General features: G+C 44.6%; 1 protein-coding gene across 1 annotated transcript in view; it reads right to left on the bottom strand.

Moving 5' to 3' along the window:
* The window catches only part of ncanb (neurocan b), a 264,974-nt gene that overhangs the window by 154,038 nt on the left and 91,997 nt on the right, over positions 1 to 18,939 (bottom strand). The window contains exons 5-6 of the mRNA XM_043721435.2: positions 9,057 to 9,184; positions 3,328 to 3,621 (exon numbers count right to left, since the gene is read on the bottom strand). Of these exons, the coding sequence (XP_043577370.2) occupies positions 3,328 to 3,621; positions 9,057 to 9,184 (422 nt within the window). The remainder of the gene's footprint in view (positions 1 to 3,327; positions 3,622 to 9,056; positions 9,185 to 18,939) is intronic.

Below are 18,939 nucleotides of genomic sequence, written 5' to 3'. Positions count from 1 at the left end.
ATGATGTTTAACGGATAAATGCACTTGCCTGTGGTCTAAATGTGGCACAGGATCTTAAATATCCACCTCAGAAGTTAACAAAGATGCAAAGCTTAGTTGGATGGCAAATGAGACCCCAACAGCAGAGGTTAATTCCTGAACTGGCTGAGGATACCATGAGGTCACCACTTTGACTGAAATCAAACTACCCCCAACGCCTGAGGTGTGGTGACCCTCAGGTTTAACTCCCTTCCTTTCTCTCTGGAATGAGAGGACAATAGTGACCGTCATGGAGCTGCAGTTTAAGACTGTTGTGAAAATGGCATCTCTGACAATGAAATATTGTTGCCCTGCAGCTGGCTCAAAGTCTACGAAGTGGAACTCGAACTCTTCCAAAGTGAATCAAAGAGTCATAGAATCCCTAGTGTCAAAGCAGGCCATTCAGTCCATCGAGTCTGAAGAGCATCCAAACCCCACCCCTGCCCCCTATCCCTGCAACTCCTGCCTAACCCAGCGAGGTTGCACCTTCCTAGACACCATGGGAAATTTAGCAAGGGCAATCCACCTAACCTGCACGACGTGCGCTGCGGGAGGAAACCGGAGCACACCCACGCAGACATGGGGAGAATGTGCAACCTCAACACAGACAGCCACCCAAGGGTGGAATCGAAACTGGGTTCCTAGTGCTGGTAGGCCGCAGTACTAACCACTGAGCCACCGTGCCACACTGGTGGAATTGGAATTGAGAGTGTGTCAAATATTGGGACAGTATTATGAGAAGGACTATTCAAGGACAAAACTCTTAATGAAGGGCTTATGCTCGAAACACCGACTCTCCTGTTCCTCAGATGCTGCCTACCGGCTGTGCTTTTCCAGCGCCACACTTTTTGATTCATATCTCTGTAACAGTCGCACCTTTATAACAAGTGTATCTCCATAACAGTTGTACCTATATAACAAGTGTATCTCTAAAACAGTCGTACCTATATAACAAGTGTATCTCTATAACAGTTGTACCTATATAATACGTGTACCTCTGTAACAGTCGCACCTCTATAACAAGTGTATCTCAATAACAGTCTTACCTATATGACAAGTGTATCTCTATAACGGTCCTACCTATAGAAGAAGTGTATCTCTATAACAGTCCTACCCACATAACAAGTGTATCTCCATAACAGTTGTACCTATATAACATGTGTATCTCTGTAACAGTCATACCTATATAACAAGTGTATCTCTCTAACAGTCTTACCTATATAACAAGTGTATCTCCATAACAGTCTTATCTATATAATACGTGTACCTCTATAACAGTCGTACCTATATAACAAGTGTATCTCCATAACAGTCGTACCTACATAACAAGTGTATCCCTATAACAGTCTTATCTATATGACAAGTGTATATCTACAACAGTCCTACCTATAGAAGAAGTGTAACTCTATAACAGTCCTACCTACATAACAAGTGTATCCCTATTACAGTTGTACCTATATAACAAGTGTATCTCTGTAACAGTCATACCTATATAACAAGTGTATCTCTCTAATACACATACCTATATAACAAGTGTATCTCTATAACAGCCCTAACTATATAACAAGTGTATGTCTGTAACAGTCCTACCTATAGAAGTGTATCTCTATAACAGTCCTACCTACATAACAAGTGTATCTCCATAACAGTTGTACCTATATAACAAGTGTATCTCTGTAACAGTCATACCTATATGACAAGTGTATCTCTATAACGGTCCTACCTATAGAAGAAGTGTATCTCTATAACAGTCCTACCCACATAACAAGTGTATCTCTATAACTGTCTTACCTATATAACAAGTGTATCTCCATAACAGTTAGAGTCATAGAGTCATAGAGATGTACAGCATGGAAACAGACCCTTCGGTCCAACACATCCATGCCGACCAGATATCCCAACCCAATCTAGTCCCATCTGCCAGCACCTGGCCCATATCCCTCCAAACCCTTCTTATTCATGTACCCATCCAAATGCCTCTTAAATGTTGCAATTGTACCAGCTTCCACCATATCCTCTGGCAGCTCATTCCATAAACGTACCACCCTCTGCTTGAAAAAGTTGCCCGTGTACCTATATAACAAGTGTATCTCTATAACAGTTGTACCCATATAACAAGTATATCTCTGTAACAGTCGTACCTACATGACAAGTGTATCCCTATAACAGTCGTACCCATATAACAAGTATATCTCTGTAACAGTTGTACCTATATAACAAGTGTATCTCCATAACAGTCCTATCTATATAACAAGTATATCTCTGTAACGGTCGTACCTATATAACAAGTGTATCTCCATAACAGTCGTACCTACATGACAAGTGTATCCCTATAACAGTCTTATCTATATGACAAGTGTATATCTACAACAGTCCTACCTATATAACAAGTGTATTTCCATAACAGTCCTACCTATATAACAAGTGTATCTCTATAACAGTTGTACCTATATAACAAGTGTATCTCTGTAACAGTCATACCTATATAACAAGTGCATGTCTATAACAGTCCTACCTATAGAAGAACTATATCTCTATAACAGTCCTACCTACATAACAAGTGTACCTCCATAACAGTCGTACCTATATAACTAGAGTATCTCTATAACAGTCTTACCTATATAACAAGTGTATCTCCATAACAGTTAGAGTCATAGAGTCATAGAGATGTACAGCATGGAAACAGACCCTTCGGTCCAACCCATCCATGCCGACCAGATATCCCAACCCAATCTAGTCCCACCCGCCAGCACCCGGCCCATATTCCTCCAAACCCTTCCTATTCATGTACCCATCCAAATGCCTCTTAAATGTTGCAATTGTACCAGCTTCCACCACTTCCTCTGGCAGCTCATTCCATACACGTACCACCCTCTGCGTGAAAAAGTTGCTCCTGTGTACCTATATAACAAGTGTATCTCTGTAACAGTCCTACCTATATAACAAGTGTATCTCTGTAATAGTCGAACCTACATAACAAGTGTATCTCTATAACAGTTGTACCTATATAACAAGTGTATCTCTATAACAGTCCTACCTATATAACAAGTGTATCTCTGTAATAGTCGAACCTACATAACAAGTGTATCTCTATAACAGTTGTACCTACATAACAAGTGTATCTCTATAACAGTTGTACCTATATAACAAGGATAGCTCCATAACAGTTGTACCTATATAACAAGTGTATCTCTATAACATTCCTATCTATATAACAAGTATATCTCTGTAACGGTCGTACCTATATAACAAGTGTATCTCTGTAACAGTCGTACCTATATAACAAGTGTATCTCTGTAACAGTCGTACCTCTGAAACAGTAGGCATCATACTTTGACCCAGCATCAGGAAACCCCGTCCTGTTTGGGAGTTGGTAAACCGTCCTGACGCCCGGCATATCTCCGCCGCAGTTTCTTCGAGGAATGTTAATGGGGTAACGCACACTGCCATCTGCCAGCCAGCCAGCGTCACACTGATCAAAGCCCTGATTCCAGGCCATGTACAGTTGGCCAGCAGTTGCTAGTTGAGCTCCCTGCATCTGGCATTGATGCATAGCCTCAGTCAGGTTCAATTTCAGAGTGGTCGTCTCATGAAATACATTGCCTGTGAACACATGAAAAGGTATTGTCAGTCATTGTAGCGACTAATACTTGACATAATAGAAGGCTATTCTCTTCGTACTTCGCAAGAGCCACTTTATCTGACTGATATGGGCCTTCGGGCATCTCCCAGTCTTCACTCATGGACCGTCTGGTGCGTGAGCCCTTAATGGAGTCACAGCTTGATGTTCTTTTTCACTTTCTGTCATTGGGAAGCAAAGGAATTGTCTTAAAGGGGAGTTATTAAAATAAATTTTCTGCAGGGGAAACGTTCACTCTATTCGCTACAGAGTGGCTGGAGTCTTATCGCCTACAAGATGTACTTCAGTAACTCACCCTAGTTCCTTGAAATGCACCTTTCAAACCCATGACCTCTACCTTCTAGAAGGACAAGGGCAGCAGATTCATTAGAATACCACAACCACCCACATGTTCCCTTCCATGGCACTCAACCTCCTGACTCGGAAATATGACACTGTTCCATTATTGTTGCTCGGACAACATCCTTGAACTCCCTCCGTAAGAGCATGGTGGATGTAAGATCAATGCTTTAAAAAAGCAAACAGATGTCCTTAATTACTGTTAAGGTGTCTCGCTTGGGAGAACTGAGATCAGATCACTGTACGGGCGCAATCACTGGCTCAGTTCCTGTTGCCATCACTACAGGATTTGAACAACGCTGAGCAAGGCTGGACCCAAGCTGGGACTCCGGCCTTGGTGAAGATGTTGAGAACTGACTTCCTGGTCTACAGGAAGGCTACTGGAAAGTGGTAATTGTACAGAACATGTTGTACAGATTAACAAGTATGAAGTCTTTCAATGATGCCATGCACATAATTGAACCAATTAGAAATCCCAAATTGCAGATTTGGTAGGGGGATTGAATGTCTCAGATTGTCTTGTTTGACATCATTGGAAGACATAAAGAAATTTTGCATGTAAAATTCAAGGTCCCTGTACTAAAACCTGATAATATCTCATTCCCAGAAATCACTAATATTTGTCAAAACTTTCCACACTGAGTCAGAAATTGATGAACTTAATTACCTGTTCCTGGGCCATAACGACTGTCTGACTTAATGACACTAAATCATGCTTACAAGAGAAAGAAATTTCTCTTGCAACTCTCATGACATCAGGACACCCCAGAGCGTGCTTTTTGCAGCCAATTAATTACTTCTGAATTGTACTCACTGGTGTAATGAGGGAGGCAATGATGAGTCATTATAGTGATATTGTCAGTACATTAGAAATCCAGAGACCCAGACAAACCAGGGGACCTGAGTTCAAACCCCACCATATCAGATGGTGGAACAAAAACAGAAATTGCTGGAAAAACTCAGCAGATCGGGCATCATTAGATTAGATTATTTACAGTGTGGAAACAGGCCCTTTGGCCCAACAAGTCCACACCGACCCTCTGAAGAGCAACCCACCCAGACTCATTCCCCTACATTTACCCCTTCACCTAACACTACGGGCAATTTAGCATGGCCAATTCACCTAACTTGCACATTTTTGGACTGTGGGAGGAAACCGGAGGTAACCCACGCAGACACGGAGAGAATGTGCAAACTCCACACAGACAGTTGCCTGAGGTGGGAATTGAACTCAGGTCTCTGGCGCTGTGAGGCAGCAGTGCTAACCACTGTGCCACCGTTCCGCCCATGAAGTTTCTGCCAAAACCCAGGATCAAATCAGGGACCTTTAGATCTTCAATCTAACGGTCTCCCAACTGAGCTATTTCGGCGCCTCATCTATGGAGACAAAGCAGAATTAATGTTTCAGTTCTGAAGAAGGGTCATGAGACCCAAAATACTAACTGTCCTTCCTCTGTACCTTTCTTTGAAATAAAATATACCATTGTTCCTTCAGCGTTGCTGGGTCAAAACTCTGGAATTATCTCCCTAACAGCAATGAGGGTCTACCGACAGCAGACAGACTACAAGATGGACTGCAATGAGCAAAAAACAAAGAACAATACAGCACAGGCACAGGCACAGGCCCTTCAGCCCTCCAAGCCTGAGTTGACACATTTTCCCCTTCCATACTAAAAATGTCTTCACTTACAGGATCCTCTATTCCTTTCCTAGTCACGTATTCGTTCAAGTGTTTCTTGAATGCTGCTAGCAGTGTTTCTGCTTCCAATATCTCCTCTGGCAGCATATTCCAGGCACTCACCAGCCTTTGTGTTAAAAACTTGCCTCGCGTGTCTATTTTAAACATCCTCCCTGCACCTTGAACCTGTGTAATTGACCCCTTCACCCTAGGAAAGAGCCTCGTACTTTCTAGTCTATCCATGCCATTCACAATCCTATAAACGTCTATCAGGTCGCCCCTCAACCTCCTGCGCTCCAGTGAAAACAAATGCAGTCTATCCAACCTTTCTTCATAGCTAAAATGCCCCATACCAGGCAATATCTTGGTTAACCTCTTTGACACTCTCTCCAAATCATCCACATCTCGGACTTTAAGCTCGGACTTTTCTCTCCGGAGAGAAGGAGGAAGAGAGGTGACCTGATCGAGGTATGGATAGAGCCAATAGCCAGAGACTTTCCCCAGGGCAGGATTGAATGGTATGAGGGGTCATAGTTTTAAGATATTAGGAAAAAGGTATAGAAGGGACGTCAGAGGAAGGTTCTTTACGCAGAGAGTTGTGAATGCATGGAATGCGTTGCTAGTGGCAGTGGTGGAAGCAGAGTCATTAGGGGCATTTAAGTGACTGCTGGACATGCACATGGATAGCAATGAGTTGAGGGGTGCGTAGGTGAAGTTATTTTATTTTACATTGGGATTAACCCTTGCACAACATCGTGGGCCAAAGGGCCTGCTCTGTGCTGTACTTTTCAATGTTCTATGTCCTATCTTCAGGTTCAAGAAGGCAGCTCACCACCACCTTCTCAAGGGCAACTAAACATCAGCAATAAATGTTGGCACAGCCAGCCCCCACGTCGTATGAATGAATAAAAATCAGTAGAAAAACATAGCAGCCAATTTGTACACAGAAAGATCCAGCAAACATAAAAAGGATGACAAGCAAATGATCTGTTTTAATGATAGCGGTTGTGGGATAAGCATTGACCAAAACACTGGGAGAACTCTCATATACCTCTTCAAAACTGTCCTCAGGGGATCACTAGTGCGGATGGGGCTTCCGTATAATGTCCTGTCCATGTCCTACCAAGTGTCTGACAGAGCAACATTCCCCCAGCCTCGGGTCTCGGTTGAAGCCCTTGAAACGGAACTTCATCCCGTAACCATTTCGCTGAGAAGTGAGAATGTTTCAACCAATTAGACGTAATTATGAGATTTATCTAGGGTCTATAGTTTCAGGCAGATGTGAAATGATTTCTTGTCAAGAAAATCACTCTCAGGCAATATCAGGCTTCTGTGATTGGGTGCACTGAGGCACATAGCCCCCTGGTCCATTTGACACGATACAGAGAGTCTTTGATCAACATTTAATTATCTTGAAGCTTAAGAGTGAACACATGCTGCTTGTTTGGATTTGACTTCCCCAGGCTGAGAGGGGGAAGGAGGTGGCCCTCATTCACATGGTAGGTGTCTATCTGTGGGCTGATCAGTGACAGGTCAGCATCTTGGTCGGTCAAATTGTCTCAGGACAGCTACAACACATTGCACTACAGTTGTGATTACGAGTAAGGTGCAGTCTGCAAATCCCCCATAATCTAGACTCGCACTCCAGTGCAGTGTTAAGGGAGGTGTCACCAATCGAAAAGGGTGTCAAGCTGAAGTCCCTTGTACTCCCTCAGGACAAGATAAATGTAAAAACTGTCCCATTAGGAAGATGGGGAGTTCACCCCGACAATACGTATTCATCAATAAACATTAGGAAAACAGCTTCTCGGTTTGCTATCACGGTGTTATTTCTGGGAAATTGCTGTGTACAAATTTGCTACGGTGTTGCTCATATTACACTGCTGACCATTCTTCAGAAGTATTTCACTGACTGTGAGATGCTTTGTGTTGTCCTGCAGGTTTGATAGGTGCCAAGTAAATAAAAGTCTTTCTCATCTGAGTAACACTATGTGGTGCATTTTAATTTGTCCCCCTTTACTCTGTAATATTTAGCATTTGTCATCTCACAGTCAGCCTGGCCCAGTTCAGACAGAGCTGCAGATGGATGTCAGCAGTCTGGTAATGAGACAGAGTGGAGGTCTCACAACAACTTACTATCCCAGTCGGAATGGGGAACCACTAAAGTCACCACACCACACGTACAGTCCAGCAGCACTTTCAGGGTCCCATCCAGGGCAGAACGGCAGCTCAGTGGTTAGCACTGCTGTCTCACTGCATCAGGGACCCGGGTTTGATTCCAACCTCAGGTGACTGTCTGGGTGGAGTTTGCACATTCTCCCTGTGTCTGCGTGGGTTTCCTCCAGGTGCTCTGGTTTCCTCCCACAGTCTTAAACTGTGCACGTTAGGGTTGATTGGTCATGCTAAGTTGCCCATAATGTTCAGGGATGTGCAGGCTAGGTGGATTAGCCATAGGAAATGCAGGGTTCTAAAGATAGGTTGGGGAGTTAGGTCTGGGATGAATGCTGTTCGGAATGGACTTGATGGGCCGAAAGGCCTCCTTCCGTATAGGGATTCTATAAAACAAACAGCTGGCATGTACAAGTGGCTTGTCTAAGCTTCAAAGACAAGATCAGCAGTGCACGGAGGTGACTACAGCTCAAAGTTAGGTGTGAAATGGCTAAATAAGAGGAACTGAACATTGGAAATAAAAGTGACAGATTTTATTGCTCTTTTCTGGCATCTTTCTCCTTGATTGCTCTAAACACTCCCCAAGTACAACACCCAATAACAAGCACATTCCCTTCCCAATAACTAAATTATTTTTCTTAACATCCATGTAGCAATATCTCTCTACCAAAATATCAAAATAATGGCTGCATTATTTGCAGTGCCTGGGGGAGACAGTGATGTAGTGGTATGAATGTCATTGGCAAGTAATCCAGAAACCCAGGCTAATGCATTGGAGAAATGAGTTCAAATCCCACCATAGCAAGTGGTGAAACTTAAATTCAGTCAATAAATCTGGAGTACAAAGCTGATCTTGCTAACAGGAACAATGACATCCAGCAGCAATTGCTGTAAAAACCCATTGGGTTCATTAATGCTCTTAAGAGAAGGACCTGTCCCCGACCCAGTCTGGTCTACATGTGATTCCAGACTCAGAACACTGTTGTTCCTCTGAAATGATCCTGACAAGCTTCTTAATTCAAGGGCAATCAGGGATGAAAAACAAATGCTGTTCCTGTCACTGATGCCCACACCCAATTTCCGAATAAAGACAAACAAGACAGGAGGCCGGAGGTGTCAATGTGCACAGAAGAATTAAATGGAATGCTTTATATTCAAGCTCCTGGACCTGATTTCTCACCATTTTTGAACTAAGCAAAAACTCTGACTTGCCTTTAAGTTCTTTGATATAACAGTAGACATCATACTGCTCACTAGGATCTCGAATTCCATACGTTCTGATGCCAGGGTATTCAAATTTATCTCCATAGCAACCAGGCCTTGGTGACCTAATCGGGTATCTGTCAAAGATAAATTGATCAAATTTAATCTTCAACTTCAATAATTCGCCTCAGTGCAGTTCCACATTGAACAGTACCTGTTCGTTTCTTGATAAAGTATAAAGCACATGTCAACTCTCACATGTTTTAGTACAAAGGGTTTGAAAATTCATTCCAACCACCTAGCCCGATCTGTTGGCAGCTATTGAGCAATGATAAAAATCACCATTGTCTTACCTGCTCTCTCGAGACAACTGGTAGTGAGGAGCAGGAGTGGGGAGAGTGGGTTTGGATGGTGCGGGGTGTTTCCATGAAGGTGTTCACAAGATTCCAGTGAGGGCTGGCAGCACAGAGACTTCCAAGTATGTTTGGATGAAGAAAGCTTTTTTTAGATTAGATTAGATTCACTACAGTGTGGAAACAGGCCCTTCAGCCCCAACCAGTCCACAACGACCCTCCAAAGAGTAACCCCGGGGACTTATCAACCTTCAGACCTAACAGTCTCTCCAACACCAATTCTTGGCATATATAAATTCCCCTCAGTTCAGGTCCTTCAGCCACTGTTACCTCAGGGAGATTGCTTGTGTCTTCCCCAGTGAACACAGATCTGAAGTACCAATTCAATTCTTCTGCCATTTCTTTGTTCCCTGTAATATATTCCCCTGTTTCTGTCTTCAAGGGCCCAATTTTAGTCTTAACCATTTTTTTGCCTTTCACATACCTAAAAAAGCTTTTACTATCCTCCTTTATATTTTTGGCCAGTTTATCTTCGTACCTCATTTTTTCTCTGCGTATTTCCTTCATGAATAAAGAACACCATGACGACTTAAATCCATATTTACAGAACCATTTTCTTATGTGGCAGAATATTATGTAAAGGAAGCCTGGGGGAGGCAATGGCCTAGTGATAATATTGCTGGACAGTTAATCCAGAGAGCCAGGTAACATCCTGAGAACCTGGACTTTAACCCTGCCACAGCAGATGGTGGAATTTGAATTCAGTAAATGCCTGTAATTAGATTAGATTACTTACAGTGTGGAAACAGGCCCGTTGACCCAACAATTCCACACCGACCCTCTGAAGAGCAACCCACCCAGACCCATTCCCCTACACCTAACACTATGGGCAATTTAGCATGGCCAATTCACCTAACCTGCACATCTTTAGACTGTGGGAGGAAACCGGAGCACCCGGAGAAAACCCACACAGACACGTGGAGAATGTGCAAACTCCACACAGACAGGAGGCAGGATTTGAACCCGGGTCTCTGGCACTGTGAGGCAGCAGTGCTAACCACTGTACCACTGTGCCACCCATGAAACCTTTGATGACCATGAAACCTTTGTTAATCGTTGAGACAACCCCATGACCTTTTGGGAAGGAAGCTGCCATCCTTACTTGGTCTGACCTACATATGCCTCCAGACCCACAAGCAATGTGGTTGACTCTTAACTGTCCTCTGGGCAATAAATGCTGGCCTAGCCAGTGACTCCCTCATCCCCTGAATGAATTTTTTTAAAACCTCCTCCACCTTATAAATTAAGAAATCAAATGTTGTCTTTCAGACAAAGGTTTCCCTTTCCAGTCTGAGCTTCAATCTTGTGATAAACCGGAGCTTTTATGAACATAGAACATAGAACATAACAGTGCAGTACAGGCCCTTCAGTCCTCGATATTATGCTGACCTGTGAAATTGATCTGATGCCCATCTAACCTACACCGTGCCATTACTACCTATATGTGTGTCCAATCCCCATTTAAATGCCCTTAACATCGGCATGTCTGCTACTGTTGCAGGCAGGCCGTTCCATGCCCCTACCACTCTCTGAATAAAGAAACCACCCCTGATATCTGTCTTAGATTTATCACCCCTCAATTTAAAGCTATGTCCCCTCATGTTAGCCTTTACCATCCGAGGAAAAAGGCTCTTACTGTCCACCCTATCTAACCCCCTGATTATCTTAAACATCTAGATTAAGTCACCTTCTTCTCTCCAACGAAAACAACCTCAGTTCCCTCAGCCTTTCCTCATGAGACCTGCCTTCCATACCAGGCAACATCCAAGTAAATCTCCTCTGAACCCTTTCCTAAGCTTCCACATCCTTCCTAAAATGCGGTGACCAGAACTATATGCAATACTCTAGGTGCAGCCTTACCAGTGTCTTGTACAGCTGAAGCATGACCTCATGGCTCCGAAACTCAATCTCCCTACCAATAAAAGCCAACAGACCAAATGCCTTCTTAACAATCCTATCAACCTGAGTAGTAACTTTCAGGGATTTATGCACCTGGACACCGAAATCTCACTGTTCATCTACACTGCCAAGAATTTTACCATTAGCCCAGTACTCTGCATTCCTGTTACTTCTTCCAAAGTGAACTATCTCACACTTTTCTGCATTAAACTCCATTTGCCATTTCTCAGCCCAGCTCTGCATCTTATCTATAACCTCTGTAACCCACAACATCCTTCAGCACTATCCACAACTCTGCCTACCTTATTGTCATCCGCAAATTTACTAACCCATCCTTCTACGCCTACATCCAGATCATTTATAAAAATGACAAACAGCAGTGGCCCCAAAACAGATCTTTGCAGCACACCACTGGTAACTGAGCTCCAGGATGAACATTTCCCATCAACCACCGCCCTTTGCCTTCTTTCAGCTGACAAATTTCTGATCCAAACCACTAAATCACCTTCAATCCCGAAACTCCATATTTTCTGCAACAGTCTACCGTGGGGAACCTTATCAAACGCCTTACTGAAATCTATATACACCACATCAACCACCTTACCTTCATCCACCTGCTTTGCCACCTTCTCGAAGAACTCAGTAAAGTTAGTGAGGCATGGTCTACCCTTCAACTGTGTTGACTATCCCTAATCAAATTATTCCTTTCCAGATGATTATAAATCCTATCTCTTATAACCTTTCCCAACACCTTACCCACAACTGCTCACTGGCCTATAATTACCAGGGTTGTCCTGACTCCCCGCCTTAAACAAGGGAACAACATTTGCTATCCTCCAGTCTTCTGGCACTACTCCTGTCGACAATGATGACATAAAGATCAAAGCCAAAGGCTCTGCAATCTCCTCCCTGGCTTCCCAGAGAATATGAGGATAAATCCCATCCGGCCCAGGGTCTGATCAATTTTCAGATCTTCCAAAATTGCTAAAATCTCCTCTTTGACAACCACTATCCCATCTCATCTAATAGCCTGTATCTCCGTATTCTCATTAACATTGCCCTTTTCCAATGTGAATACTGACAAAAAATATTCATTAGGTGCTTCCCCTATGTTCTCAGATTCCACACACAACTTTCCACTACTATCTTTGATTGGCCCTAATCTTACTGTAGTCATTCTTTTATTCCTGATATACCTATAGAAGACCTTAAGGTTTTCCTTGATCCTACCCACCAACAATTTCTCATGTCCCCTCCTGGTTCTTCTTAGCCCTATCTCTAGATCTTTTCTGGCTAACTTATAACGTCCAAGCCCCCTAACTGAGCATTCACACCTTACCCTCACATAAGCCTTCTTCTTCCTCTTGACAAGAGCTTCAACCTGTTTAGTAAACCATCACTCCCTTTCTCGACAACTACCTCCCTGCTTGATAGATATGTACTTATCAAGGACCCGCAGTAGCTGTTCCTTGAATAAACTCCACATTTCAACTATGCCCATCCCCTGCAGTTTTCTTCCCCATCCTATGCATTCTAAATCATGCCGAATTACATTGTAATTGCCTTTCCCCCAGCTATAACACTTGTCCTACGATATATACCTATCCCTGCCCATTGCTATTGTAAATACAACCAAGTTGTGGTCACTATTGCCAAAGTGCTCACCTACCTCCAAAACAAACACCTGGCTGGGTTCATTCCCAAGTACTAAACCCAATATCGCATTGCCCCTTGTTGGCCTGTCTACATACTGTGGTAAAAACAATGACTGCAGATGCTGGAAACCAGATTCTGGATCAGTGGTGCTGGAAGAGCACAGCAATTCAGGCAGCATCCGACGAGCAGCAAAATCGACGTTTCGGGCAAAAGCCCTTCATCAGGAATAAAGGCAGAGAGCCTGAAGCGTGGAGAGATAAGCTAGAGGAGGGTGGGGGTGGGGAGAAAGTAGCATAGAGTACAACAGGTGAGTGGGGGAAGAGATGAAGGTGATAGGTCAGGGAGGAGAGGGTGGAGTGGATAGGTGGAAAAGGAGCTAGGCAGGTCGGACAAGTCCGGACAGGTCAAGGGGACAGTGCAGGCTGGAAGTTTGAAACTAGGATGAGGTGGGGGAAGGGGAAATGAGGAAGCTGTTGAAGTCCACATTGATGCCCTGGGGTTGAAGTGTTCCGAGGCGGAAGATGAGGCGTTCTTCCTCCAGGCGTCTGGTGGTGAGGGAGCGGCAGTGAAGGAGGCCCAGGACCTCCATGTCCTCGGCAGAGTGGGAGGGGGAGTTGAAATGTTGGGCCATGGGGCGGTTTGGTTGATTGGTGCGGGTGTCTCTGAGATGTTCCCTAAAGCGCTCTGCTAGGAGGCGCCCAGTCTCCCCAATGTATAGGAGACCGCATCGGGAGCAACAGATACAATAAATGATATTGGTGGATGTGCAGGTAAAACTTTGATGGATGTAGAAGGCTCCTTTAGGGCCTTGGATAGAGGTGAGGGAGGAGGTGTGGGCACAGGTTTTACAGTTCCTGCGGTGGCAGGGGAAAGTGCCAGGATGGGAGGGTGGGTCGTAGGGGGGCGTGTTGAAACTTTATTGCTGGAACAGCACAGCAGGTCAGGCAGCATCCAGGGAACAGGAGATTCGACGTTCCTGAAGAAGGGCCTGTGCCCGAAACGTCGAATCTCCTGTTCCCTGGATGCTGCCTGACCTGCTGTGCTGTTCCAGCAATAAAGTTTCAACTTTGATCTCCAGCATCTGCAGACCTCACTTTCTCCTCGTAGGGGGGCGTGGACCTGACCAGGTAGTCACGGAGGGAACGGTCTTTGCAGAAGGCAGAAAGGGATGGGGTGGGAAATATATCCCTGGTTGTGGGGTCTTTTTGGAGGTGGCGGAAATGTCGGCAGATGATTTGGTTTATGCGGAGGTTTGTAGGGTGGAAGGTCTACATACTGTGTCAGGAAACCCTCCTGCACACATTGAACAAAAACTGACCCATTTAAACTACTTGAACTATTGTATTCCCAGTCAACATTGGGGAAGTTAAAGTCCCCCATAACAACTGCCCTGTTACTATCACTCCTATCAAGAATCATCTTTGCTATCCTTTCTTCTACATCCCTGGAACAATTCGGAGGCCTATAGAAAACTCCCAACAGGGTGACCTCTCCTTTCCTGTTTCTAACCTCAGCCCAAACTACCTCAATGGATGAGTCCTCAAATGTTCTCTCAGCTGCTGTAATACTACCCTTGACTAACAATGCTAATGGGATGATTGCTTCTGTACTTCAATATTTGGTCTATATGTGCTGTTTTTCTATAGATGCTGGTTTGAAATCGCCTATTGGCTGTTTGTTCTAGTGTGACAGCTGGAATGGCATCTCTTTTACCATCTTCTCTGTTCTTACTGAAACATCTAAATCCCGGAATCTACAACAACCATTCCTGTCCCTCCTCTAGCCATGTCTCTGAAATGGCCACAACATCGAAATCCCAGGTACCAACTCATGCTGCAGGTTCACCCACCTTATTCTGGATGCTCCTGGCATTGAAGCCCTGATTGCTGGTGCCCTTTCATGACCTTGTGAACCTATCCTTGACCTCATTACCTTCAACCTCCTGTGCACTGGAACTACAACTCAGGTTCCCATCCCCGCTACATTAGTTTAAACCTCCCTGAAGAGCATTACCAAATTTCCTCCAGGACATTGGTACCCCTCTGGTTCTGGTGAAGATCATCCTGTTTGTAGAGGTCCCACCTTCCCCAGAAAGAGCTTCTATGGATTGCCCAAAATTCACAAACCAGGAGGTCCCCTCAGAACCATAGTCTCACTACCTGGAACACCAACTTACAGACTGGCCAAGGAGCTACACCAAAGACTAAAACACTTAGTTGAAGACTCATGCCACTCCATCCACTCCACCCAAGAATTCCTGAAGACCATCAAAGACACCAAGATAGAAAAGGATGAAATAATGGTCTCCTTTGATGTAACAGCCCTGTTCACATCCATCAACATTAACCTGGCCAAGGAAACACTGACAACACTATTAGAAGACCCAAAGACAGATATACTAAACACAACTAACTTCATCAGCAAGGACAGTATTGTCAAGCTCGTGGACCCATGCCTTACCACCCACTTCACCTTCAACAACCAAACCTACAGACAAACCAATGGAACACCCATGGGATCTCCGATATCAGGGTTCTTAGCAGAGGCAGTAATGCAGAGACTCGAACAAACAGCTCTGCCAACCATCCAACCTAAACTCTGGGTCTGTTACGTGGATGACACCTGTGACATCACAAAACGAAACAAATTAGAGGAAACCTTCAAGACCATCAATAATACCCTTACTGGCATAAAATTCACTAAAGAGGAGGAAAACAACAACAAACTGCCATTCCAGCTGTCACACTAGAACAAACAGCCAATAGGCAATTTCAAACCAGCATCTATAGAAAAACAGCACATATAGACCAAATATTGAACTACAGAAGCAATCATCCCAACATCCACAAACAAAGCTGCATCAGAACATTATTCCAATGAGCCAACACACACTGCAGCACAGAGGAACTATGCAGAGCAGAGGAAAATCACCTATACAGTGTATTCAAATAGAAAGAGTACCCAATGAACACAGTCTGCCGATTTCTCAGCAACAAACCCAAACAAGCAGACAAAACGTGTCCAGAAACCCTAGCCACTCTCCCCTCCATCAAAGTCATCTCGGAAATGACTGCCAGATCCCTTGGCATCATGGTAGCCCACAAACCCACCAACACACTAAAACAGCTTGAAAGACCCTATACAGACAACAGGCAAAACTAATGTCATTTACAAAATACCTTGCAAGAACTGTACAAACACTACATTGGACAAACAGGCAGAAATCTAGCCACCAGGATACATGAACATCAACTAGCCACAAAACGACATGACCCACTCTCACTAGTATCCTTACATACAGATAAGGAAGGACACCACTTCGACTGGGACAACCTAGGACAAGCCAAACAGAGACACTCAAGAGAATTCCTAGAAGCATGGCATTCCAACCGGAACTTTATCAACAAACACATTGACTTGGACCCCATCTACCACCCCCTGAGAAAAAGAACAGGAAATGGCATCACCATAGGAAATGATGTCACCACAGGAAATGGCTTCACCAAACCAAGGAAACTCAAACATATAAATAGAAAGCAGAAAACACCGGGAGTGCTTCGTCCGGAGGCTCACTGAAGATGTTACCTAGTATGGTGACGAAATGTCTGAAAATGAACCTTGCAGCTTAGTAAGCAAACCTACATCCAGAACCTCAACCTGAGCTACAAATCTTCTCAAAACTTGCTAGAATTCCAATTATCCAAGAATCCAAAACACTCTCTCCTGCACCATCCCTGCAGCCTCGTGTGCAGCTCTGCTCTCTCCCTGTTCCTCACTTCACTAGCATGTGGCACAGGCAACAAACCAGAGATAACAACTCTGTTTGTTCTAGTTCTAAGCTTCCACACTAGCTCCCTGAATTTCTGCCTTAAATCCCCACCTTTCTTCCTACCTATGTCGTTGGTGCCTATGTGGACCACGACTTGGGGCTGCTCCCCCTCCCCCTCAGGCATCCCAAAACAAAATCAGAGATATCATGAACCCTGACACCTGGAAGGCAACACACCAATCGCAAGTCTCTCTCGTTCCCACAAAACCTCCTCTCTGTACCCCTAACGATGGAGTTCCCAATGCCTGAAGCTCTGCTTTTCTGTGAGCAACAAGGACAGACTCTGTGCCAGAGCCTGTACCCCATGACCTACCCCTGGTAGGTCGTCTGCCCCAACAGTATCCAAAACCTGTTGTTGAGGGGAACCACTACAGGATATCCCTGTACTGCCTGCCGGTTCCCTTTCCTACCCCTGACAGTAACTACCTCCCTGTAACTCCTCTCAATAAACCCCTCCACCTCCCAAATGATCCAAAGTTCATCCAGCTCCAGCGCCAGTTCCCTAACGCAGTTCTCGAGGAGCTGGAGTTGGTTGCACTTCCCACAAATGAAGTCAGCAGGGACACTAGAGGTGACCCTTACCTCCCACATCCTGCAGGAGGAAAATTCAACTGCCCTAACCTCCATTCCCACTATGCTAAATTCCCAAACAGACAGCTGAAAAAAATGTAACATGGAAGAAAACACTTGTCACCTTATCAACCGACGCACAGAGCTTTTGTTTTGGTTAGAGGAGGAGGATGGGTGGGAGACACTACCCAAGTCGTGTTTCGGGTAAACCAACCACCCAAATATGTGACCTCGTGACCTCCCTGACTGCGTTCAGGAACTGAAGAATGCTGGACCTGAAATGTAAATAATTTACACTGCATACTCACGTATCCCAACAGGCTCTGTTGCTCCCTGGTGACCTCGTGACCTCTCTGACTGCCTGCAGGAACTGAAGATTACATTTACTTCTAGACTTTCAACATCAATATGTGATGGAACAGAAGAATCCAGGATTATTTTTATCGATTATATACACAACCCGAGACCACTAAAATTAAACTAAACCTTCCTTCCCCATTGCCCCTCAAAAGTCAGAGGCTTTTTTTTTACATTTATGGGATATGGACATGGTTGTCTCAGTCAACATTTATTGCCCAGAGGCCAGTTAAAGCCAGCCACAATACTGTGGGTCTGGAGTCATGTGTAGGCCAGACTGGGTAAGGACAGCAGATTTCCCTCCCCAAAGGGCATTAGCGAACCAGATGGTGTTTTTATTATAATCAACATGGTCACCACTGTGCAAGATTTACATTGCTGATTTTTACTGATCTCAAATTCTATCCATGGTCAGGTTCAGGCCAACGCCCTCAGAGCATTAGCCTGGTGTTCTGGTTTACTCTGGTCTAGTGACATGATCACTAAGTCACTACCACCCCCTTCCATAAGAACTGCTGGGGCACAAGTTCTGGATGCAGAAGATGTCAGCAATCCCCTCACCTGGCACCCACCCAGAAGAAATGCCAACAGGCCAACAGCAAAGTCTACCCCCCAAGATATAAATCATTGTGGCTGAGCTCATTTGATGGAAAGTGGGAGTTCTACCACTCAGTTGAGGGCAAATGGGATATCACATCCTCTGGAGTGGTCAGCACCTACAGTGTGGAAGTAGGCCATTCAGCCCATACTGCCCCCACTGACGGACATGGGACAATGGATTTCATGTATATGCGGGTCAGAATAAAGAGGGTACTACCTGGCAGGGTAGAGGGATTCTGGATGTCATGTACCTCAGTGGTTAGCACTGCTGCCTCACAGTGCCAGGGAGCTGGGTTCGATTCCAGTCTTGGGTGACTGTCTGTGTGGAGTTTGCGCATTCTCCCTGTGTCGGCATGGGCTTCCTCCGGGTGTTACGGTTTCCTCCCACAATCCAAAGATATGCAGGTCATGTGGATTGGCCACGTTAAATTGCCCAGTAGCATCCAAGGATATTTAGATTAGCCATAGAAAATGCAAGGCTATGGTGATGAGTGGGGGGGAGGTGTTGCTCTTCAGTGGGGGCAGTATGGGCTGAATGGCCTACTTCCACACTGTAGGGATTCAATGA

This window comes from Chiloscyllium plagiosum, unplaced genomic scaffold (genome assembly GCF_037043375.1).
Source record: "Chiloscyllium plagiosum isolate Xiang-an unplaced genomic scaffold, Cpla_swu_hap1 HiC_scaffold_28, whole genome shotgun sequence".
Lineage (NCBI taxonomy): Eukaryota > Metazoa > Chordata > Chondrichthyes > Orectolobiformes > Hemiscylliidae > Chiloscyllium > Chiloscyllium plagiosum.
Note: the sequence above shows the minus strand (reverse complement) of the source record. Positions and strands in the feature narration are given on the sequence as shown.